The 26,904-nt window shown below is 34.6% G+C and overlaps 1 protein-coding gene across 1 annotated transcript; it reads right to left on the reverse strand.

The window, feature by feature from the left end:
- Window positions 1–1,109: 1,109 nt before the first annotated feature.
- On the reverse strand, window positions 1,110–21,760 carry TMEM106B (transmembrane protein 106B). The gene is made up of 8 exons (XM_006191163.3): window positions 21,541–21,760; window positions 18,794–19,015; window positions 15,678–15,741; window positions 12,154–12,313; window positions 8,898–9,038; window positions 8,619–8,668; window positions 7,771–7,824; window positions 1,110–7,059 (listed from the first exon to the last, which is right to left on the reverse strand). The coding sequence occupies exons 2-8, from the start codon at window positions 19,011–19,013 to the stop codon at window positions 6,921–6,923; spliced, it is 828 nt and encodes a 275-aa protein (XP_006191225.1). The 5' UTR covers window positions 19,014–19,015; window positions 21,541–21,760; the 3' UTR covers window positions 1,110–6,920.
- Between the last annotated feature and the right edge of the window lie 5,144 nt (window positions 21,761–26,904).

Genomic DNA, 26,904 nt, shown 5'->3' on the forward strand with positions numbered 1-26,904 from the left:
AGGTAGTGGGTATTGAACCTAGGACCTCGTGCATGCTAAGCATGCACTCTAGCGCTTGAGCTATACCCTCCCCTAAACTATCTTTTTTGAGGTTGGGACTGTATTACTTTTATCTTTGCATTCTCTTTAGTACCAGATGCAGTGCCTCATATACAGTTGTTGCTCAAAGTTTACATGATTGAAACTGGGTACCCAACACTGTATCACTTTTAGTCTTGTGATTCTAAGCATCATACTTAGGTCTTTAGATATACTTTTAAATATATGCTAAAAATAATTTTCACAGAAAGGGGATTGTTGTACTATTTACACAATACATTTGCCTTTAATAAATGTTAAGCTGATAAAAGCAGACCTAAGTTAAAACCCAGAGTAACAGGCATCAAAAGCAATGCATTACTTTCCTGACATTAGTATGTTATTATTATTTTTTTAAGTTAAAAGTTCAAGTCAAAATAAAACCCCAATTTGATCTAAGCTTGTTTTCTTAATTGTAAAATGGAAAACAGCAATAACAGTATGCCGTCATATGGTTGTAAAGATTACATAAAATAATGCACAAAGAATGCTAATTATAGTGTTTGACATAAAAAAAGCTCTTAACGTTTTAGCTGTTACTTTGATAATCAACTTCATTCGACTAAACACATAGGCTCCTGAGGTAACTTTCCAAAGTCTATTATATGACATTTGTATTTCTTAACAAATATTCAATGAATACAAACATTCCAAGAGTACCACTAATTTAAAAACATTCTATAAATGTATGACTTTGTGTATGAGCTACACAATTTTCCCCTAATGTAAGTAAATAGCACAACATGCTTTTCTTTGCTATCCAGAGACAGAATAGAGAGATCTCAAGTACGAGGCAGATTCCAGATTCCAGAGATATTACATTCAAGTATAAGACAGATTCCAGAGACAGAACAGATAGAAGTAGGCAACGAATTGGAAGCTAAGTGGATGAAAGACAAAGAAATCAAATATGATGCTAGTGTGCAGCCTGGGAAATAACTTAATAACTTAAGCGCTTTAAGATAAAGGACTTTCAATATTTACACTGATGTGTTTATGCCAAGAGATTTTTAAAAGCATAACCAAGATACTTGACTGATACAAATTTTATTTTTCATGCTAAAATTTTTACAAATTTTATTTTGTCATACACAATTACAAGAGTAACAGTTACAAGTGAATTAAAAAAATAGCATTTTGGGGCACTTCTATTATTTTACTATGAATAAGCATGTTTTGTAACAGGAACGGCAACAAGAGTTACAATTACAGAATTGCTCAACTTGGAAATTTAATAAGTGGGTTATGATGGAGGCTAATACATAATATAAACAAAGAGTAAGTGCCCAAACATAGTCTCACACTGTGTATTATACTTTATTCCACAATTAGAATCATGGGTTAGACTACCCAGTAATGCCATCATTCAAATATGTGATGCAGCAAGTCAAGTCAGAAAGCATTTCAAACATTTTCCAAAATCTTTCTTAATTTAGTTTTATGAGGAAATATGAGACAAAACACACAAGACATGGCTTGCTGATATTTTACGCCTTAAACAAACCATTACACAATATAATTATGCATCTTTTGCAACTTGGCCTTTGTTTCATCTCACACATTAACTAAAAGGTGAATAGTACTTACATCATTTAGAATCATCTGTCTACAGCTGATACAGTACCTCCCAGATTTCTAGTTTCTAAAATTCTGGGGGAAGTGGGACAGTTTGAACTGTAACAGTCTACATGGTAGTAATATTTACCTCTTGGCCATTGGCCCAATACTAATCCTTTTTTTTTTTTTTAGTATACAAAATATGCTGAAAACATTTCTCTTAAACACATTTCAATTAATGTAATTAAACAGAAGGCAACAACTTCCTTCTAGAAGAATTAGATCTAGCTATGAAAAACTTGCCATATATTTGTTAAATTAATTTATGGAATATTTTTGGGTCAATACAAACCATACCGTATTTTTTAATTTGAAGCCTATGCTAAACACATGTAAAAAGAACTAAAACCATAATCACATTGGTAGTTTTTTTAAAATGAAAATTACTATTTTTATCCCTATAGTAACTATATAAATATATCACTTGCTTTTATCCAAATTAAGGATAAATCTCAAAAATCCACTATGAAATTTACATACTGACTAAGCACAAAAATACACAAATGTTAGTTCTAATCAGAAATTTCAGCTGACAAGTGAAAATTTTTACTTTGAAATACGCTGATCTGGGATATAGAAGTGAATATTTTGTTTGAAGTACACTGCAAATATATTTTGTTTTCATGTAAAAATAAATTTTTTTAAAGAAATAATGTTTAACAGTCTTTTTATCGCACCTTCTCAAACACATATTTTTCCTTAAAATAGTTTAAGATAAACATCTCATTTAAAATCTGAGTTGACAAAAAAGAGAAATAAAATTATTTTTAGATGTATTTGAGCCAAGCAGTTGCTGTTTCCAGATGTTATGAGCTAAAACTTATGACATTATGGTGAGTAACCTTTGGCTTAGAACCTAATAACCTGAAATTCAATTCATGCTGCTTTTCAGAGAAAACTCATATATATTTGTAAGTTTAAATTTTTACACCTTTTAAAAAGAAAAAAGTCCTAACAGGTAAGTATTAATATTTAAAGAATCAATGATACACACTTTCACTGTACTAAAAATCTATAAAATAATAAAGTATCCTAATAGCATTTTTGAAAATACTATCCAAAACTTATCTTATATAGTAAGTGCAAGAACCAATATATTTTTACAAATAAAACATTTTTATTTGTAAAAATGAGGCTAGAAAGAATATATGCTAATTATAAGAAGAATGATGCTTGAGTCAAACTGATCTGTTTTGAATCTCTAATCTGCCACTTTCAAGCTTCTGCATATTTTGTAAACTCAATTTCCTCAGAGATAAAATGGGGGGCCATGACAGTAACTACCTTAGAGGGTTCTTCTGAGGGATAAGAAGACAATGCACGTAAAAGATTAGTACAGTACAGTGTGTGACACAGTAAGTAACCAACAAATATTTACACTGATAAATGACATACTTTGGGGTCAAGTACCTAATAAACTGTTTTCTTAAATAAGATAGAGCCATTATATAAAGAACTGTTTAAAAACTTTAAAAAAGCAAACAAAATGGCATGGGAGAGAGCTGGGAACATGTCCTCCGATGAAACATCCAGAATTATATTACAATAATAAGAAGAACCACCAAGGATTAGTTAGGCTAATGTTTGAAGCCTCTGAAGTCACTTTATTGTTTTAGCAGTCACTTCTATTTTAACACTGCATTGTATCATTTCCAAACTACAATTCATAAGATCTAAAGTGAATTCTATTTTCTTGTCATGATTCTCAGAGAAAATAATTACCTCATTGGCCTAAACAAACAAAAGGCATAGAAAAAAAAGCACACAAATAAAGCCAGTCATTTATATGTTATGTGCTACAGTAAGGCTGGTTATTTAGCAATTTCAAGCAATTTATCTGGTATCTATTTTCTTATACCACTTTTTGTTCTTATTTCAAATCTCAAATATAATGAACTCGATTATTTATAGTCTTTTCAGAAATATATCTGGGATATCTATATTGGAATGATCAAGGAATACTAAATTTTAACAGAAGAGTTAAGCTACAGATTATCCTCCAAAATATTTCCTAAGTGTTCATTTCCCACTTAAAATATTTCTGGTACCAGTTTTTCAAGTTGCCTAAGTCTTAGTCCATCAGTATTACTCTGATTGTCACTATTAACTATGTGAATACTTTCTCTAATTTTTATTCATACCAACCTGAGTCAATAGTGTTTTCCAATGGATATTTTAAATGACATAGCACAGATATGGGAGACAGAAAAACTTGGTCTGGCCCCAGTTAACTATTTACTAAATACGAGATCTTCACCAAGTTCCTTAATTTCTCCATGCTTCTTCCTCTTCTAAAAGATAAGAATCCTACCACCCTCCTTTTCTGACTCACAGGACTATGGGAAATGGTATAAGAAAAACATATGAAAGTTCTAAAAAGAGCACAGTGCTATATACATGTCATCTCAAAACACATAGGCTTGTTACAGTATTAGACTTGGTTAGGATGACCAGCCTATCAAAAGTGTAATTTAAGAGAAAGTTATTCTTGGACGTATCAGAAAAAAAAAATTGTAACACCTTTACCATGTCCTCTGGGTAAGATCTGAGAGCAAATTTTTATATCTATAGTTAACCTATTACCATATAAGAAACTACACTGGACAATGACCTAAGAAAAATTAAAGTCTCATCCATTCTTTTCAGACATTTTTAGTGGCTTTAAGTCTGCTTTACCTGAATATGTTTTGATAGTTTTATTGGTTTGTAACGTGCTTTGTTCTAGGTTTATTCTGGCTGTTACTTAACCCTCTCTGAAAGGAGTCACAGGTGATATATTTCTCTACTATTGTGTTTTTACATATTTTAAATTCCAGTTTTTTTTCTGACTTAAACTCCATGGAAAGCAGGTACTATAAAGAGGTTTTAATTTAAAGAATAAAGAAAAAATATTCAAAACTAAGTCACTAAATAGCAAACGTTCCCTCACTGTCCTGACTCTTCAGCAGATATCCTGCATACACTCTTAAAAGGGCATTAGAGCCACAAATTAATACAAAAGTCCATTTAATTTACACTACATAATTTTCCAAGGTTAAAAGATATAAAGCAAGAAAGTTAATCAGGATTAATTTCTGAAGGAGGTAGAACTGAAGAATGACTTCGAAGAAATGGGACATGAGGGACAAGGTGAGAACAAAACAAAATATGATAAAATTTTTTTCACCAGTTTTTGATTTTACACAGTCACTGAAATACTGTTATCTCTAAGGTATTAGCTAAATAAGAAACTAGATAGGTGATTGGTCAGGTATGTAGAAATACATCTGGAAAGCCGAGTAGGTGATTGCTAAAGTCACAGGAGTAGAAAATCTGTGGCAGAAGAGGTCTAGATACTACTCATTAAAAGATATCAAAAGATAGAGAATGAAGAAAAATAAAATGAGAATGACATGACATTTATGTTTTTAATACATAAATAGAATACATACATTAGGGAATTGTGCAGTTTCAAGGAGAAGGAGAGTAGTCAAAAAACAGCGGAAAAAAATTAAAGATTGGGTTGGACTACGAAGTTCAGAATAAATTGAATGGGGTGACTTTAATAGTAAGGACAGATGAGTTAGCAATGCTAAGGGAAGACTAAACTAAGTAGTAAAAAAAAAAAAAAGTCAGTGCGTTTCACCCATTTTTAAATGTTCACTCAGGAAAACTTAGAGAAAATGATGTGAAAGGTAAGGGGAGACCTGAGTGTGTTTAAAGGCAGAAAGGAGGGCTTCAGTAGCTCTAATTAAAGTAAATAAAGCTTATGTTTTATAGTTGAGAGAGCCAGACTGATAAATGTTTCAGACCTAAGTTAGGCACTTTGGGGGACGGGGAGAGGAGGAACCTGATTCCTGTCACTAGGAAACAGAAAGAAATTAATCTCAAGCCACTTACTGTTTTTGGTATCATAGTCAGCCCCTATGCTCAGTGGTTTGTATTTAAAAGGTACTCCAAATTTGGTAAGTGAAAAGGCAAAAAGCCCAAATGGAAAATGGTATTGAAAAATATAAAACAGCAAAGTGAGTAAGTTAATAATTTACACCTGAAAACAACTTTAAATAAAATCCAAACCAAAATGAAGTCTTTAAAAATGTTACTAGAGGCATTATATCAATGTGATGTGCAAAATGATAAAAATTTTAAAAGCATAATATAGGTTTTATTTTGATCTAGCCACCATCATTTAATGGCAGGATTTCTTGGATAACTTCTACCAAAGAATTTCTTCCTCTAAAATATTCATAAAATTGATGACTTGGGTATCTAATAGTTGTGAAAACTTAAGTGTCTTCATGATTCTTTAATATGAAAAGCAATGTTAAAAAAGTGGAACATTAAAATATTCTATTTTAAATCTACTTTAGCCTGACCCAATATGTAACTGGAACCATATTCACATTCTTTAGGTTTCTAAATTTCATTTTATTTATTTTTATGAGCAACTTACTTTACTCTGAATCTGTACCACTTTGACATTTATTTAAAGCTATATAAAAGCCATGCACAATTTATTTACAATACTGTACATTAAATGATTGTTTGAAGATTACACAAAAATCTTGCAGAATTCTAATATGGAAAGACATGTGAAACACACCATTTAGGGGTTTTTAAAAAATTTAGGTACAGAATTTTGCAAAGATTATTTTGGTTTATAAGTGTTATGCAAGCACTAGCTTGAAATAAGACTGACAAAAACATGCAGATGAGTAGAATTTCAAATGAGAAAATAAAATCGTTTAGCTAACAGCTAAAATAGCATACACCTGAAGTACTACCAAGTAGCAATGGGAATTTATAAAAGAGGAAAAAAAGTTATTTAAAAGTCTTTCATGAATATTAGGCCCTCGGTAATATTCTATAAAAACATTCAGAAATAAAGTTTCTCAAATTATGTTTACCAAAATTATGCTTTTAGTAGTGGTTAGAGCTGTGAATTTTAAATAATTAGTTACTGTTCTGTAGAAGTCTTAGTTTTCCACTTGCGGACCAGAAGAGAAGAAAACCAATCAGTAAATTTGGATTCAAGTACAAGATCCTGGTACAAATACCATGAACACAGAGTGGAGAGTTGTAATAACCTGCAAGTCCACATACTTTTAGCTGTACTCTTAGAAGAGAAGTGTAAACTTTAGGTTTGTTCAATTTAAGGTCTCCGATTAGGAAGTGAGTACCTTGTCCTTCAGAGTTTGGAAAATATCAGTAGGTATCTCTTCTTCTCCGGCTGCATCCCTTCGTTTTCACTGCTGTGGCTGAAGCACATTTAGATATTCAGACTGCCCCAACTGGTAAGTTGTGTTCCTTCCACAATCAACATACTGGTACCTCTCCTGGGATATCTGCTCTGAGTGTCCAAAGTAAGTTGTTGTTACTGTAACTCTAAAAATAAAATAAATGGGGAGAAACATTGAAATATTCTCTAAGTGAGAGTACTTTATTCATCAAAACTCTCTCCTGGGAGAGATTATTTGATTAATGATAACTTAATACAGTGGATATGGGCCTCTTAGGGAATATTTCCTCAAGAGACAATAGGAATGCTGGCAGAGCAAGCCCTATCCAAATAATTATATACAGAAAAATGTTAATTTTTCAAAACGCCCATCTTTAGTTGAAAATAGGTAATTTCCTGTACTCTTAAAATTTTTTAAATACACAGATCTCTCTTAATTAAATGTCAGCTAATCACCCAAATATCCAACCTGTAATCTACAATGTTCTCATGACTTAGGATAACACCCAATTTGCAAACCAGTAATATTACTCCTCCTCACTATTAACAATCCTTAATCACAGGTGGCAAGGAACTGGGTGTTGAGCTCATCCTTCTCTCTCCCCCAACCCCTGCCACTTCCCTGAGTTCTTGAAAGGTCCAGATTCACTATTTAGAGCCATGTGATCCTGCACTTCTTCCCTGGGCTTCCATTTCCTCACGTGTAAAATGGCATAATATTTACTTCACCTCATCGCACTCCTATAAGGCTTAAAACCCAATGACATGACATTTGTAAAGATGTGTATGCTATAAGCCAATGTTATAAATCTGAAGTTTGAACAAAGAATCTCTTTCCAAAAAAAAGTCTTACTTACTGCATCATGAGTACAATGTTATGCACTTTGATGGATATCAGTGTACAGAAATCACTGTTAAAGAAAACATAATGTGAATAAATGTAAACTATGACATTATAAATTTAAAATAGTTTAATTACAATTCCCCTTCCTACGTTAAAGTTAACAGAAATACTATTAAGGCAAAGTAAATAAGCATTTATTGGTTGAGCATTTTCTATACTTCAAATGGTGATTAATATTTTCAAGACTTCTTATTCTAAAAACATATGCTTCCAAGCTATAGTAGTTGTAGCACTGTTTTAACATGGGCTAAAAATTACTTCTACTTTTTGTTCACCTTTTGAAATTTTAGTAACCAGTTTTTTTCAAAAATTTCTGTATCTGGCTGATATCAAAAGATGATGAAAATTTATCACTATTTTTTACTTAACAAGAGTTAATAATCATTTAGACCCAATTTAAACCAATATTATTCAAACCAATAACAGAGTATTATATACATCATTAGTATTTTTAGTACTCCTATACTAAAATAGAAAGAAGTACTAGAATATACACATGTGGTTCTCATAGCATAGTAAATAAAAAGTGACATGGTGTATATGATCCTAATTCTGGGGGAAAAAAGATTATTTGCATAGGTTTATGTTCATTAATGTTGTATGCTGAAAAAGGAATAGAGAGATGATCAGAGGCCAGAAGGAATATCCCAAAATGTGGTCTTTTCACTGCTAAGATGATGGAAAACTTAAAATATATATACATGTGTATGTGTGTGTGTGTATATATATATATATTTATTCACACGTGCACTGTATTCTTTATAGTTTAATGAGATAAAATAATTAAAAATCAGAACTTACAACATATAACTCATTTCCTCTGCTATGATAGTAGGTACTGTGTAATCAATCTGAAAGGCAAAAAACAAAAACAAACCAATAGACAATAGGATCAAAACATCAAGTACTTCACATACATTTCATAACTTCAAAAAGTTTAAAAATCTCTCCCTTTGTAAGTTTGAAACATTCTCTAGTTTTTTAGGAAATCCCCCAGCTCCCTCACATTAATATGATATACAAAGATGAGATTCATTTATTCATTTAACTCCTCCAAAGTACTTTATGAATGAAGCTTACTTGTTTCATATCCAGTGGACCAATACTGGTTATGTTGTTTAAGCGTGCCTTTCCAATAACCGTTTTTGAAAACTGAACTTGTGCAGTTATGTTTTCAACTTCAACAGAATAATAATTATTGTTTGTAATATTTAGTGTGTTCTGAAAAACAAAGGGAGCAGAAAATGTACAAGTTATCTTAAAATAAGCATAAAAAATATGTATTCAAAATTGATAGAGAAAATGACTTCAGCTGCAGCCGTGTTTCATTATTAGTTGGAAAACTAACACCAAAAATGTCAAAGAGCATTAAATGAACCAATTATGTAGTTTATACATGAGTACTATGTATATAACATACCTATAATGAACACATACTTTTAAAAAGTAAGCCCAGAAAATGTATAGTACAGAAATATGGAAACATGAAAGTTAGAAATGTTAGAATGTTGTGGCCTTAGCAAAAATTCAATAAAAATATTTCTAAAATTCCATCTAAATTTTTACTAAATGTTAATATGTACATGTCTCTACAGACTAAACTATTTCCTCTTCTATTAAATACAAAGGAAACCATTTAACATGTTAAACAGCACTTCAAAATTTTTGTTTAAAAGAAAGTGGCATTTTAACTTATATATGAGTAGAGATTTCCAATAGGTCACTTTTGAGAAGAAATGGGATACAGTCAAGACTAGTTGGAAAGAAATGCAGTTACATCATTTCTATACTTATGAGAAACAGCTGAGGCCAACTTCTGCAATTCTAATTTACAACAATTGTTTTAAATTACTTTAGAAAAAACAGTCAATGAAAATAAGAAAAAAAAATTAAACCAAGAAATAACAGATAATAAAACATCTAACACAGGCATAGTGAAAGAAACCATAACCAAACTCAACAAATACTAAATGATAACTCTTAAAGTTTTGTAAGGCAGATAGTAATGGTTATCACCTATACAAAGAACTCATACAGATTTGAAAAAAAAAAAAAGACAAAGACATTCCTATTGTTAAAAAATAGTAAGAGCTAAGGATATGAGTAAAGAAATCAGAAAAGTACAAATACAAATAGTCAAAAAACACTTAAAATTTCTCTCAAATTCATTTACAGTCAGGGAAAAGTCAATTTAAGCAAAAATGGAGTATTGCTTTATATCCAATAAACTAGCAAAACTTGTAAAAAGTGACATTCTATTTCTGGCTGAGATATGGGCAGAAGGGTATATTTTCACAGTCCTGGAAAATATGTGAAGCATTACAGCAATATCCATTAAAGTAAAAATTAAGTATATCCTTTGACCTTATAGTTCTAATTCTGAGCATTTACTCCACAGAAATAAAAACATTAGGATGTTAATGACAATGTTCTTTGTAGTGGCAAAAAAAAAAAAATTCTTGAAAATAAAATGAATGCTCATCGTAAAAAAGAATGACAGAAAAAATAATATAATGTCATTACATGGAATGATATACAGTCATTAAAAAGAATGAATTAATCTTAAGCCGGAAAATGAGAAGAGATTTCTACAAGGTATTAACAAGTGAGAAAACCAAGATGCATAAAAGTATAAATAAAGTATTATTTTTTGAAAAATAATGATTTAAGAAAAACTGAACATGTGAATCTGTAAGTTAATATGAATATGGAGAAAGATATGGAAAGATGCAATATGGGATAAAATAAAAGAGAGAAAACAGTCTTAGAAAAGTTAATTAAAAAAGAATGTGCTAGTAATTAGCCATTATATGATCACATTTATGTATTCATTTAAACTATTATAGCGATAAACATAGAGAAAAAATTTTAATTTCATAAAATTAAATTAAATTAAAAATAACCTTAGTCTAAATGTATAAACATTTTCATCTACTTGGCTCTTATTACCAATATCAATTTCATTTCAAAACACTATAGGAAAAGATTTTAATTGAAGGCCAGTAATAAACCTTCTGATACAGACCAACGAATGGGATTCAGTAGAATCTTGGAATCCTTTATACATGCAACATAATATCGGTATGTGGTTTTTCTGAAGTGTCCATAGCTTTCATCAGAATATTAAAAAGATCAGTGATGCAAAACAGGCTGAGAACAAAAATACTTATGACAATTAGAAAAAGATATACGGGAGTGAGAAAGAAAACACAAAGATACACATCAAGAAAGACAACAAAAAATAAGACAAAAAAGTTTAGTACTAGAGATCAGACATTTTGTTACTGAAAACAGTGAGAATCCCATTAATCTGTAAGTCAAGGGACCATAATCATAAACTTTTAAATAATGACAACTTATTATGAAAGACTTTAAACTACCTTCATGCATATATATTTTTTTTCCACAGATATATATATATATCTCCCGTAGATTGGCAACTTCTGACAGTAAGCAATGAGGATAAATGGATCCATGGGAGTTCTTTCTTCCCTGTAATTAAGTAGTAGTCCCACTTTAACACACCACTCCCCTTTCACTCTAGGTCCCTTTACATCTCCCTCCTCCCAACTACCACAACAGGCATCTCTACTTCAACCTCTACCACACCAATCCAATCACCTCTTGGAGGAAAACCAATTGAAGTCCAATATCATTCTTCCAAATAAATCACTGCCACACAGATACACCTTAAGCCCTGAATCAACATATATCTTCCTTTTTAATACAATGTTTTGCAAACCATGTTTTTTTTCAAATGTGTTAGCACGTAAAACAGAAGACCTTCTCTGAGGTGTCTGTCTGTGTGTTGTTTTCAGGTGTGGAAGACTGTAGAGTCGTAACAAACACCATCCTGGGAAACACAGAGGGTATCTTCACACATACTAATTTACAAGAGAAATCAAACTGTCACTTGTACTTTTCTTTAAAAAGAATAAAGGAATGGTCTGTGAAAGATGGCAAAACACAAGGTGATAAAAATGTTACATTTATAACATCTATTGAATCAACTATGTTAACATCTTGCTAGGAGCTATTCAGAATCAAATGTTGAAAACTAAACAGGTTGTAAATACTGTTTTTCCCAGCAATTAAATGTTTACTATATTTTACTCTCCTAAAGACATCTTCAAATGCTAAATGATTCTGTATACACAGGACTGCCAGTATTTATTATTTGCCATTTCCAGCAGAATCACAATTGGTAGAGGTCAATACACAAAAAGCAAACTGAGCATTAATGTGTTACATTTAATATCTCTCAATAGGCACAAAGGTGCAGCTTAACATGATAAAGAAATGAAATCAAATACTTTTAATGTAAGTATGTACTTACTGTGATATTTAAATATATTGTACGCTTTTGAACATCATAACTGACGTATGCTGATTTTACGCCAATGTATTTCACGTCTATAGAGCGAGGGAAAAGGAAGAACACAGCCAATCCAGAAAGAAGCAGACAAACAAACACAGAAGCCATCACGTACAGTTTTCTGAAAAGGAAAATGGGAATATTTAAACACATGCAGCAAAAATTACATAACGAAACATCTGGAGAAGGTATTTTCAACTTGAATTTTCCCCTATTATACCAGCAGGAAAAGATGTATAATTTGACCAATTTTTTACATTATAAAAGTAATCAGTAGGGTTGGTTTGAGTCTATTAAGTGTCAAAATGTTCACCTCAAAAGATGATTATTTATCTTTTTGGAGACTAGGATTTCAGGCTTATTATAGATACAACATTTACTGTAGTGATTCCCAACCAGGCTGCACATCAGAACCAAGCTGGGTAGCTTTATATAAATATGTATTTCAAGACTCCTTGATGAATTCACTGAAGCAGAATTTTCACGTGTGAGTTTTGCCATTGTTATGACTCCCTAAAGTGACTGTTCATCAGAACCACCTGTGAAGCCCTTGAAACTGTAACGATGTAACCATATGCCTCATCATGCTCACTAGCACAGTCCTTTTTGAGTCTTCTCATCCCAAAGTATTTACGCACTCTGTTAAAAAAATATTGTTTATATTAATCAAGTCTGCTTTGAAGATGTTGTTAAACTGTTCCTTTAAAATCAAGAAGGGATAATTTTATGCAGGCATAAGACAAGAAAAAAAAAAACCTCCCAAGACTTTGCTATTGGTCCTAACTCCTCCTGAAATGGCTCTATTCCATCTCTTGCTCTTTATTTCCAACCTTCATAGATGAAAATTTCCTCTTATCTTCAAGTTTACCCTCAAAACTAGAATTTCAAGAAACTGTAGTCAGCTATCCAGTATTCATGGATTTTTCACTCTATGGATCAACTGAAATCTCCCTCTATGGTTGGTTGAGCTCATGGATTTGAAACCTAAGACACGGAGGGTTGCCACTTTATATAAGGGACTTGAGCATCGGTGGATTTTTGTATGCAAGGACTCCTTGAACCAGTCTCCTCGTGGATACTGAGGGATGACAATATTTCCTGGTTTCTCTAATAAACAGCACTCTGCTCAAAGCCCAGAGAACCCTTTTTCTGTTTCTTCCTATGTTTTGCATGTCACTTACTTTATCTTTTCTTTGTATTTCTCGCCATACAAAAAATTCTTTATCCTTTTTCCATCCTCTTTTTCCTACTGACTTGCACCTAAATGCCTTGATGGATCTCATCTTATCCCTCATAACAGCTACTGCAGGTGCCTCGTGCCAATGTTTCATAAATGTTTCTGAGTATTTTAAGTTGCCCAAATTAAGAGAGCAAAATGGTTTATTAAAAGACAAAACAAAAATTCCCTAAATCACTAGCGAACAGTGGGCCCACTCTGCTGTCTGGAGCAAACAAAGCAGTTCCGACTCACTGTCAACTTCTTCCCAACCTGAGCAGGTGGTGATCACTACTGGGTTACCTAATAGGCAGATTAAGCACACATGTACAGTACCAACTATACACCAAACACCTTAAAGAAGGTATAAAAAGAGTTTAAAAATCATGATAAAAATGAGAGCTTTGCTGGGTTTTCTTACGTTTTACTATTTTTGTTTATAATTACATATGGGCAGGTAAGCTCATCATACTCTAGGGCTTGGGGCCTGTAAATCAGCCCCAGCTGTGACTAACAGAATCAGTGTTCTAAATTACTCTGCACCCAAAGTTTACAGCCACAACAAATATTACTGAAACTGGTGGGACAACAAAACAGCATTCTATGTAGTATTTCATACCAAATTAAAAAATTGGCTGGTTCACTGATGAAGTACATAGATCTCCAGCGATCATTTTTCTCTTGGCTCTATAGACAGTAACAGAATCCTGGGAGGCAGATAGTACTATACAGTACTGATGAAGTTATGAAAGTTGTATGGTATTTGGACTCAAGTTATGATTTTTATATCTGCCATTTCCTATTTGCAGTATTTTAGATAATTCACTCTTTTCCTCCATTTTAAATCGTATCAGTTTATTTCACAGATCAAATGACATGGCTAAAGTACATAGACAAAAACAATTAATAATTTCCTAACTACCTTATCAAAAGTCCCTCAACTTACAAATGAAGATCCAGAGTTATTTGCGTTTATTCTCTTCAAGGACTTCAATTATATCTATGCTCAGTTGTCTTAGCTTGTGTCCTATACTGTTTTCTCTCCGATTCTTTTATTGTTTGTGTATATGTATGTGTGTGTGCACAGTTCTTCCAGTTTTGTCTTCACTTCTGAAATTATTTTTTTTTCCTCTTTCCAGGGGCCCGCAGACTCTCTCTTCATAGCACTCTATTGTTCAGTCATCTCATTTCTGAGCTTCTCAATTTCTGACTTAATAGCTTTTCTAGTTCTCTTATATCTCTTTTAGAACATTAAATATTAAGTTAAAGATTTCATGTGCTTTTCTGACATTCTTTATCATGTGTTAGTGTTTTCCTCAGTTCATTTTCTTATTTAAATTTTACTATCTTTGTATGATGCTTGATCATAATTCTTTTTTGTTGCTCATATTTAAATGAGACAAATTTTCATACTTTTAAGAGAAACTGCCATTTTAGGTGGTGAGGATGGGCCAGGATTGCTTTCCTAGCTTCAGTGCTGAGGAATTCCATGCTCTGTTGTTAAAGAAAACATTTAAAAAAGACAGCCTCAATGTATAACCACTTCTGTAGTTCTGAGATTCTCTCCTTAGTTTCTGAACCTTTTCTTTTATCCCTGTTCTTGCCCTACACAAACTGTATTCTACACTCAGCAGTTTTTTTCCTTAGGCTGTGTCTGTTCTTTTGCAGGAGTCTATGTTGAGTTTCCCTAATGTCTCTGAAGGCTTAGATGGTCCAGTTCCTTCTGATCTTCTCAAGGCCTCTGATGCACTCTCTCCAAGCTACAGTTTTAACAGATTATTCTTAGAGGTATTTGCTGGAAGTCCTCTGAGTAGGGGCCTCTTCTTTGGGGGAAAAGCATTTACTCTACATAAGGGCTCTTAGGAACTCTCTTTTTGTTTCCCTTCACAGCTTCTACACAGCTGCTAAGCTTGTTTGGGTCCTTGTGTCATCATGGTTTGAATACCCATATTTATTGAGGTTTCTGGGAATACCTTGACACTCATTTTTGATGCAAATGTTGTCACTGTGTTTCCTAACAGCTTTTTTTGGCCTTTCTGTTTTATAGATTTGAGAAGATTTAGATACAATGCTGCTTTCAAGAACTTACCCTAACCAGGAATTCTTTTTCATTTTTTAATGACATAAAGCATATGATGGCATAACTTAACAACCTGATAGCATTTTTCCTTTTAACAGTTTTAACTAGATTATTTATTTATAAATAATTTGAAAAGCAAAAAACACAAAAAAAAAAACCAAAAAATGCCATTTTCTCTTAAATACTTACGTTCTTCTTGGCCTTAATCTCTGATCACTGTATGGAATCAATGCCACCAGTTGGTTTTCCTGCCCTAAAAGTAAAAAGAAGTAGACATTTATTAACATGATTAGTTAAAAATATAGTGGCTCCTCATTAATGTCTGCTTTGGAAAGACCAGAATACCATCTGGTTCTCATCTCATTCCTTTGGAAAATTGCTCTCAAAATCTTCAAAAATTATCCAGTAGAAGTTGAGCTCCAAAGCAGACACTGTGTTTTTTCCTATCTAGATTTCTAGCTAATCAGAACAGTATAAAGAATGAAAGAGTAATTCTTTCTTCTACTGAAAAAAATCTAAAAAGTCCCAGGTTTTCAGAAGATCTGAATTTACTAGGTCCTCTTTCAACCCCCGTTTTCCATTCAGACTCTGATTTGGTTATGTGGATGAGAGTAGAGGAGACACACTGCTGCCCCTGTGTCCTGAGATCCCTATTACTCGAGAGGTTTCTAAACTGTCCCCCTTGAAAACCAAAACTGACACATACTAAGTCTCATACTTCAAAAACCCCTACATAATGAGCCTTCCAGGACTCTTTCAGGTCACACTCCTCTTCATAGTAAGTCATTTCAAAATCCAACAATTCTTTCTTGGGTTGAGCTTTATGCATATGCTTTAATGGATATATGAACTTTAAAATGCCCAATTACCAATCTTAAAATAATTTGGCTCTTCATATTAACTATTAAAGAACCATAGTCAAATTCTCTCTTAAAGCTTTCCATAGAGGTTTTATTATTCCTCTCTGCCCCTTCCATAAATCTCCCCCCATCAACCATCAATAATTCCCCATCATCCCCACATATTAATATATAAATACATATAATACACCTCAACTGTGTATTATATCCTATCTTGTTTGGTGGTATTCATCTGTCTAAACTGCAACTGGTTAAAACCAACCCTCTGGCTACTATGCCTATATCCACACAGCTAAAAATGAATAGAGAAAAACATAAACTATGCTGACTGATCTCATTTTACATCACTAATCTCAAGTGGCTCTTAAAGATGCCAACAATCACAATGTATTTCCCTAGTTCACACTCTCAATCTGACTAAAACTGCAATTTCATAACTTCAACTCCCTCTTCAAACCTCCAATATCTTTTTCCCTGTCCTACTCCTGGCTCATGATGTGGTAAAGAGAATTCCTGCAAGCTCCCACCACCATGTCCACCCACCTACCTACTGCTGTGTCCATATACTCTACCTTCTCTCCCACTGCTAAGAGTAAACTGCCCCTGCTCCTCTGTAAAAGCAGCCCTTTGCACCTGCTCACTAAGTCTAATAATTCTCTGTTGCCTGCATTATCAATGTCTTCTCTATGGATCATTCTCATCAACATACAAACATATTATTCATTCCATCTTTAAAAAAATTCCTCTCCTGACCTTACAGCCCCTTCCAGCTACCACCTCTTTTCTCTCCTTTTCTATAGAGCAAAACTCCTTTAAAAAGCTATTTTCTCTATACAACTTTGTTCCTCTTATGCACTCCTGAGCATATGTATATACTTTTGCAGACTACCTAAACTGCTCTTTTAAAGGTCTCCAGTGGCCTCAATATCACCAAGTCCACTGGTCAGTTCTGAGTCCTCATATTACTTGACCTATCAGTAGCATCTAACACAGTTAATCAGTCTCTCCTCCCCAAGGGGTACACTTTCTTCATTTATATTCCAAGACACCACAAAGGAATTTCCTCCTTCTACTCTAGCTGCTCTTTTTTCGTGTCCTTGGCTAATTCTTTCTCATGTCACTGACCTTGAAATGTTGCAATGCCCCAAGGTTCAATGCTAGAGTCTCTTCTGTTTTCTATTCATACTGACAAGCTAGGTGTTCTCATCCAACTACTGAACATATCTACTTAGATGTCAAACATGTTATATCCAAACTTACACATCTAAAACTGAGTGCTGATCTCTCCCTGACACATACTCAAAACTTCTTTCCTCCATCTTAATAAATGGCTGCTTCATTCTTCCAGGTGCTCAGACAAAAATACCTTTGAAATCATCCTTGATTCTACTATTTACAATCCACATCTAGGCAGCAGAAAAATATCTACTGGCCATATCTCAGAAATATATCCAGATTGCTAAAATGGTACTCCAGCCCCCAGATCCCTTCCCCAGCCAGGTGCATTAATCTCTTCAACTATGATAATCTTTTTATTCTCAAATAGCAACTATCTCTGCAAAGATAAAACCTTATCTTATAGAACCTTGCTGGGAGGATATAGCTCAAGAGGTAAAGAGCATGTTTAGCATACCTAAGGTCCTGTGTTCAATCCCCAGTACCTCCTTTAAAAATGAACAAATAAGTAAACCCTCCCCACTCTCCAAATTTTTTTTTTAAATTAAAAACAAAAAACCAAAACAAAACAAAGAAACCTTATACTGTTACTTTGTCCTTCCCTCAGGGTCTCTCCAGGGCCGCATATTAACAGTCAATCAAGCGAAAAATGAAAATATGACAGCATAGTTTTATTTCTGCTTGTTGCCATTGCTACTAAAGTAATCTACAACCAGCATGTGGAGATTACTTCCTACTGACTTCCCCATGTCACGCCACAAACTGATTTCGTTTTTCCTACATAACTCATCTTAATATACCATCTCTCTTCATGTAGTTCCTTTAAAACATAACTAATTAGCACATGACCAGCTCATTATTATTCTCGAAATAACAAATTAAAAATATTAGGTCACCAAATTACTTAAATTGCTCCTCACACCAATACAGCAAAACAACTGTGAAAATACCTCTATTGATGCCAAATAGGACCAGAAGTTTACAGACAAGAGATGCTGTATATCTGCTATAACTGTAGGTGGAAAGGAAAAGATAGTGGAGGTAAAGGGGGTGGTTTTCATTTTTTGCTGTAAGGAACCTTAATTATTAATACCTTCATGTGTGTTTCTTTGCGTCCTTTTGACTGAAAATAACTAACATGAAGTTTTACCTTTAATTCTAAGAGTCTTTTAAAACATCAAGGGTTGTGCTTAGACCCATGGGTTTTATAGTACTCATGCAAATGCCTGGAATCATTCTTTAGAGGAAAAACAGTACAGTAACACATACCCCTAGGAATTCTCCCTGTTCCTTGACAAGTGGGGCAAGTGACACTATCTCTTCCTGTAAATTCCACATATGGAAACTGAGAGACATCGCCACTTCTTCCATCTTCATTATGGACTTCACCATTCACCAATCCATTCCTCATATTTTCAGTTGATGTGACTCCATCATAAGCATCTTCTTTGTGTGAATGCAAAGGCAAATGAGAAAAAGACTTTCCCATGTCTAAAGAAAAAGAAAAATATTACAGTAAAGTTCAGTAAAAAGGTATACTCAAGAACATTAGAGGATATTTATACTGATCTGAATAATTTAGAACCGTCAAGGGACTGCTCAAGCTACTATTCGGATTAGAATTATACACAAACTAAACAATGTCTGAAACAAGGAAGCAATTTATTAGAGTCCAAAGCATTTTTCTTTTTTTTTTCCAGTTAATTAATTTTTATTTTATTTTTTGCAGAGGAGGTAATTAGGTTTGTTTGTTCATTTACCTATTTATTTTTAACGGAGGTAATCGGGATTGAACCCAGGACCTCATAGATACTAAGCATGCACTCTACCACTGAGCTATACCCTCCCCCAAAAGTGTTTTTCTAACAAAATATTATGAAATGATATCATATTAGACTTGTGATGAGAACGGGCTTTCAAACGACTTTAAAATTGGTTGGAAGTCGATACTTTCTTAGGGTTCTCTGAAAAGAAACACATAAGCTTCACTTTTCTTAGACTACAAAAAAAAACACATTCTACTTTTAAATCAATTAGCACTGAAGACAAAAGTTGCTTTGGATAGATTACAGCTAGGTAGTATAGTTTTACCAGGAAATATAGAAGTAGTATTTTTCAGCCTTTTAAAATTCATGCCCCTTTGTGATAAATAAAATCCAAATCTTTCTCATCCTCACATTTCTTGCTTTAAACATTTAAATATCTGCAAGAAAACAACTCAAAAAAATAAAACCTGCAAATTTTTCTTTCATTCAACAGTTGGTGGAGTTAAAATTATGAAATTAATGTTCCAAAATATTAACTTAATTCACCTATACAAAGCAGCAAATTTAGAAAATTAATTTCAAAATTTTAGGATGACAGTACCAAAAATAGAGGGAAATTTAAATATAAATGTAGAGCCAAATAAAAATAAGTAATCAGTGCTTGTACCTATGTAAAAATAACCTCTCCAGGTAGGTAATACAGTAAAACTACAGTTAAGGTCATACAATTTTACGGATAAAAAGAACTTAAAAAGTCATACAATCTAATCTGTTGATATTCTGAAGGCAAATTAACAAAGAGGGAAAGCCGAACTTTAAAATAACACACACTTCTCTTTCTAAATTTGACTGTATATCTTTTATCAGTTCCTACAAATAGGTTACTACAGACATTCATATAAAAAGATAAATAATATTGCTTTTAAAAATTCTCATTGATTTGAATAAGGAAAACCAACACTCAAAATAACTCCATTTATCTTTTGCTATGAATGAAAGTTTCCTTTTGAAAACTGGCATGTCATCCATCTGTCGGTGGGGTCACTCCAACAGTGTAAACAGCAGGATATAAAACTATACAACTAATAGACAAACTTAAAATTTCAGAAGGATGAACAAAGATGCATATTTTCACTACTTAAAAATAATCTATGCACACAGTACCCATTAAGTTGAAAAATATAAATGATTTATAGCTTCTAAAATTGCGTAAATTTCTCTTGATTTAGCTCAAAGACATTAACTAAATCCAAGCCAAATCGATACCTGCCAGTCACAGGTGGTTCAGGGGTGAATTAACATCAGCGTCCCCACACACTGTGACCTTGGGGCCCACGTGGAATATTAGATAAGATATCAGACGGCCTCATCATCCAGGGCCTCAGAGGGGCCCTTTCCGGGATCTCAGTTAACACACCGGAGGTAATAAGCTGCTGCCCACCGTAATGCCTTAAGGGGAAAAGACACAGACGGCAAAAGCAAGTGGCTCTCAGTCTGGGCATGTTTTCTATTCTTACATAACAACTCCCTTGATAGAGTAAGCCTCTGACTGGTGTTTGTTTCATCAGGGCTAATGAGTAAGCGGCAGACTTTGTCAGGTACTGGGCACCCCTGCCCCCTCTACTGTATTTTCCTCAGAGCACTGTTAAGTTTAACCACTTATATCTTTGGAGACTCTTCGTTTACCAAGAGGTACCAGGTCCCCTTCACTTTCCTGTGCTAAATGTTTTTTTATCAAAATCCCTTAATTTACTGAAAACCAACAAGGATTTCAGACTCCTTAAAAGAGATGGTTTTTAAAAAAAAGCACAGGATTCGATCCAATCTAAATGGGTCATGACCTTCTAAACGAAGGAAGTCGGCGCCTTTCATAAGCTACAGAAACAAAACCCAGAACACAGCCTGCCTCCTAAGGAAAGGTTAAAGATAAAATACAGGCGGTCCAGGAAGAGAACTCAAAAACAGTAAAGCCGGGGCCACTTGGCCATTCAAGGTGTGGAGGCTTGGAATCTACCCTGTGCGCCAGGCTGGGGCCAAAGCCTGGAGCCCCTTGGCTGGGAGCTGGCCGGGGTAAGAGGGATGACACGCCTCCATTACCCAGCCCAGAGCGCCTCCCCGGTCGCCGGGCGTGCCCAGATCCCCAGCAGCCTCCCCTCCTCCCCCTCCTCGTCCGGCTTGACTCTTCCCAGAGCGCCCGGTGGGCCCCGCTCCAAAGGGGAACCTGGGGGCTGCGCGTCCCGGGTCGCTCACCGGCACGCGGGGTGCTGCGCAGTCCCGAACTGCTCCGGCGCGGACAGGCCCGAGGACAGGGTCACGGAGTCCGCAGTCCCGGGTGCTGGAGCTGGAGCGACGGGACGGGCCTGCAGCGCTGGGCCGCCGCGGGGTCGGGGTGGGGGAGGGGCAGCACAACGACCGCATCAGCTGAGGCCCCGTGCTGCTGCAACCTGCGACCGCGCCTGCGCACAGCGCTCCCGGAGAGGGGTGTGGCCCGGATGCAGGCTGGACGCATGCGTCTTTCCTGCGTCTTGCCTCCGCCTTCCTAAAGCTCTCAGGGGCTGGTGCTGTGCGTGTGAGCTCTCCCTGTTTCGTTACCTTGGTATCCCAAAACTTAGAGGTAAAATTCGGCCGCTCTAGCTCTGGAAGATTTTAAAATAGCAGTTCCCCCTCTTTTTCCCCGTCAGGCTCTTTTCCTTTGCAAAGGGGAAAACGTGTACTGTCTGCCTCAGCCCTGAGCCGAGCAGCCTCCCAGTCCACTCTCCCTGACGCCGGGAGTGAGGTGCTCTGGTTGGTAGCATATGTATGATAGCGGAAAAGTCACGTCTATTTTAATTTAGAACCTCTTGCTTACTAGAATGACAGTAAGTGGGCGAGACTCGGCTTTGGTTTTGTTTTGGTTGGTTTTGTTTTCATTTATTTTTCCACATGATGTCCCCCCTTCCCCCTCCCCCAAGTGGTTAGTTACTAGGGTGTGAAGTCCCTGCTCAAATCCCAGTGTTTCAACCCAATGCTGTGACTTGGGGCTATTCTCCTTAACATCTCAAAGGGTAGGTTATCTCATGTAGAAAGTAAGAATAACAATACAGAGTTGTTTCATGGGTTAAATGAGGTACTGGGAATGACTGTCAGGCACTGACTAGACTATGTCTGCAGAGAGTTTAACGTTTAATGGATGAAAGCTCTGGTTATAACATGGTCACAACGTGCATAGTCCCCAAGAAAGAAAATGATTTCTAGTAATTTATTTCTCTGTTCCGACAGGATGGGTATGTTTGGCCAGTAGAGTATGAGGATATGTAAAAGTAGAGAAATGCAGGTCAAAACAGTATGCAGTTTGTTATCTAAAATTGTTTATACGTGTGTAAGATAATGAGCCTTCTCACACCACATTGGTGAAGATGTATAAATTCATAAATTTTCTGTCAAGTAGTTAGGCAATATGTAGCAAGAGTATTAAAAATTTAAATTTTCACAGCCTTTAGCCCTGTAATCCCACCCCTTGGGGTTTATCCTAAACCTAATGAAAACTCTAACAAGATTTCTGTACAAAGTATATTCATTTAAATAACCAAAATGTCCACAATGGGATGCTGATTAAATCATTCTTTGACCTCCCCTTTTTGCCCATGTCTTCCAATGGGGCATTAATTAAATCGTTTAACTCCTCATATTTAGCTAAGGCCTTTCAAAGGTGAGAGGAGTGGGCTTCTTCCACTAACTTGGTTTGAAATTTCAAAATAAATAGTATGGCTAAAACACATCAAAATCATGGGGGAAAAAAGAAAGCAACTTTGAAATCTGTTCTGATGGTCTACCTGTGTGACCCAACCCTTCTTAGCAATACAGGGCTCCTTAAATATGGAATAGCCATGCAGTGAGATCTTATAAAGCCCATAAAAATTATGTTGTAAAGATGTTTTCTTACATGAGAAGTAAGGATAATGATATACCACTAACTAAAAGCAGTATGCAGTAGGTAGTATATGAAGTATTATAAAGGCTATAAAGTATATTCACATTTAGAACATATAGCTATAAATTGAAGGAACTATACAAAATATAAGTCATTTGCCATTTGAGGCTTTTTTTATTTTCTCTGCATATACATTATTGAATTAGCAAATGTTTCTATAATTTAACATGTACTACTTTTCAATAAAAAAGGTATTACTTTTTTTTTTAATTCTTGAGAGAATACTTAGCTATTATTCTCTCAACTAACTTTATCATTTAACTTAAAAGAATTCTGGCCATACAACATGTCCTTATCCAAATACTGGAATTCACATAGGAGTAAATCTTTCTAAGATCCCTGTAAGAAGCAACTTAGTGGTATGGTCAGGAATATAGCCTTTAGAACCAGATTGCCTGAGGATGAGCCCAGCCTGACTAGAAGAGTCTTTGTAACAGTGGACAAACATACTTAACCTTATTTATACCTGACTTATTATCTGTGAAAATGGGGATGGTAATAACGCCAATCTCAATAGGTCATAGCCAGGAGCTGACACTTTAAGTTACCTAGTAAATATTAATGTTATTATGACAAACTCATTGCCCATATAACAATGAAGTATTTTTTAAAATAGATATTGAATGCTTGCTGTGTTTGCTCCTGTATGCTGCTTTTCATCATCAAAGCACATTTTGAAAGGAAAATTATCTGAAAAGCTTGCAATTGTTTGGTTAACAGCCTTTTCCTGAGTTCCATTTCAGTCTATGTGCTAACAGATATGAAGGCCATTTGATTTATTTAAGAGTCCGGGATAACTTTGAATGTGTGATAATTTGTCTGTAATGATTTCTTGTTATATTCACCATTGATGATGAATCTAAGGGATTTCTCTATGTTTAATTAACTCTTGAAAACTTAGCTTTGCCTCACATTCCAGTCTTCTCTTTAATCTTCTGTAATGGTAAAGCACCTAAATCTTAATAAAGTCAACCATAGTCAAACAATGGAGTTTATTGCTATCACCAAGTGGAGCATAAAGGATGTCCCCACTGAGCCCTACCTAAGTGGCAGATTGATGAGCAAAATAAATGTGACTCACTGTTTTAACTCACTAAGATCCAGGGTGGTTTCTTATTCAGTAGTGAATAACCATAATGTGAGCCCATTGAAGTTCTATGAGAAATGTACAATTTCCCTCCCTTTTCACAGGTGAGAAAACTGAGGCTTAGTGAGGAAAAGCCACTTGTTCCACATTATACAGATAACGAGCAACACAGCCAGAATCTGAGCCAGCAGTCAGCCTCAGAATCCACATTCTTTATTGTTATTCTGATTGGTAGGTCAGTCTAGAGGGTATACAGAGTGTTTGAGCTGGGAAAGAAGGAGGGGGGAAAGCAGTGAGAGAAATATGCCAAGTATTGAGTTTTGAGAAAGAGCAGGAGTAGTTAGAAAGCAAAAGCAGATTTGTCATTGAAATTAAGATCATTCAAGGCCGATTTCTTCACCAGGGTCCACTAGGGATGCTTCCAGTTGTGCAAATACTGAGGGAGCCTGGTACTTGACACTCCACATACACATCATAAGGCCTGGGAGGGTTCTCTTCATCTTCCCACCTCTTCAACAGGGAAGGATTGGTGTGAATGTGGAGAAAAGGGAATCCTTTTTTGCTGTTGGTGGGAGTGTAAATTAGTTCAGCCACTCTAGAAAACAGTGTGGAGATTCCTTAAAAAACTAAAACAAGAACCACCATTTGATCAGCAAAACCACTTCTTCAGTATATATCTGAAGGAAACAGGGTCTTGAAGAGATATGTGCACCCCCAGGTTCATTGTAGCATTGTTCACAGTAACCGAAGTATCGAAACAACCTATGTGTTTGTTGATGGATTAGTCAATAAAGAAGATGTGGTGTGTGTGTATATTTGTGTGTGTGTGTGTGTGTGTGAGTGAGTGTGTGTATGTGCATATATCTCATGTGACACAGGAATATTATTTGCCCATGAGAAAGAAGGACATCCTGTTGTTTGTGGCAGTATGGATGGAATTTCAGGGTATTATACCAAGTCAAATAAGTCAGACCGAGAAAGACAAATACTGTATGATATCACTTACGTGTGGAATTTTACAAAGCTGACCTCATAGAAACAGAGACTAGAGTGGTGGTTACCAGGGGCTGAGGAGTAGGAGAAAAAGGATATGTTGATCAAAGAGTACAAACTTCCAGTTACAAGATGATTAAGTTCTGGGGATCTAATGTGCAGGTTAGAGCATAGTGACTATAATTAATGATATAGTATTACATGCTTGAAAGAATAGATCGTAAATGTTATCACCACAAAAAAGAAATGGTAATTATGTGATATGATGCAGGTGTTAGTTGATGAATGCTATGAGGGTGCAGTTTTGCAATATATGAGTATCATATCAACCTTTTGTATACCTTAAACTTACACAATGTTTTATATCTCAATAAAGGTGGAAAAAAGTAAAAATAATTAAAACTAGTTAGTGACTTTAATTCATCTGAATCTTTGGGAGAATCTTTGTCTAAATTATAATTTCTAATAAAAATGATTTTAGGAGTTTGAGAAAGCTGTGCTGAATGAATGAATTTATTGTACCAGGCATTTTTAATATCACCTCATTTAATTTTTTACAGAAACACTTTGGATTAGGTTCTATTATTATCCCACATCTTTTTTTCCAAATGGAGGAAATAGAGGATTCAAGGTACTATGACTTACCCATGGCCACAGAGCTGGCAAATAGCAGAACTGGAACTAAGGTATTCTACTTCCAAAGCCTAAACAATTAATCACTGTAACAGAAGTGTCTGTATTTAATTAGGGAGAAGAATTTTTGTCTGAAAAAAAAAAAAGGTTAAAACACATGAATACTGAAAGATAAATGCCAGTATAAAAAATAATTCTTTAATTTCATGTTAAAGACTGTGAAGGGAATAAAACTGCTGTAGGCTTTCATGGATGAAAATGATAAAAGCAGCAAGAATAATGTTTTTTAGGTTTCTTAGGTAGGGTCTTAAATATGCTCATAGATACTTCTAATTTTCTCTAGATATTCTTTCCTAATACATTAAGAATCTTACAATTCTTTGTGTTTTCGTATCTTATTCTAATATTTCATGTATAAGATGATAGGTTTTCTTTAAGAGATAACAGGATTTATCAAATTACAGTTTATTTAAAACACATTTCAAAGCAGTGATTGTTAAATTATTTTTAGGTCACAAACCTCTTTAATGATCTGAAATATGATATGAACCTCCCTCTCCCAAGGGGGAAAAAAGACACAAAAACATTTTGTATACAGTTTCAAAGGGTTCACATATTTCCTTGAAGTCTGTCCATTAGGACCAGATTAAAAACCCTGACTGTAAAATAGCTAAGAAATAATGTGGCAAGAAAACGGATTAGAAAACCCAATTAGATAAAGATGGCTGTATCTCAGTCATTACAACAATGGTGTTACATTTGCTAGACATTATTTCTTTTCATTTTCAAAAATGACTTAGGGAAACAGTAATTATGAATTACATACAGAGGCAGGATTCAATTCTGGCATATCAATACTAGGTGATCCCACATTTCTTTTCAGAAAACCCTGAAAAGATTTATTATTTTTTTTTACAGTTTTTCTATTTTT

This window comes from Camelus ferus, chromosome 7 (genome assembly GCF_009834535.1).
Source record: "Camelus ferus isolate YT-003-E chromosome 7, BCGSAC_Cfer_1.0, whole genome shotgun sequence".
Taxonomy (NCBI): Eukaryota; Metazoa; Chordata; class Mammalia; order Artiodactyla; family Camelidae; genus Camelus; species Camelus ferus.

Excerpts from the sequence above, each read along its gene's own strand:
- TMEM106B (XM_006191163.3), bottom strand. The coding sequence starts at position 19,013 with ATGGGAAAGTCTTTTTCTCATTTGCCTTTGCATTCACACAAAGAAGAT. Across the intron at positions 12,314-15,677 it reads AGATTAAGGCCAAGAAGAAC|AAAACTGTACGTGATGGCTT; the intron begins GTAAGTATTTAA and ends TTTCCTTTTCAG. Across the intron at positions 8,669-8,897 it reads GTCCACTGGATATGAAACAA|ATTGATTACACAGTACCTAC; the intron begins GTAAGCTTCATT and ends TTTGCCTTTCAG.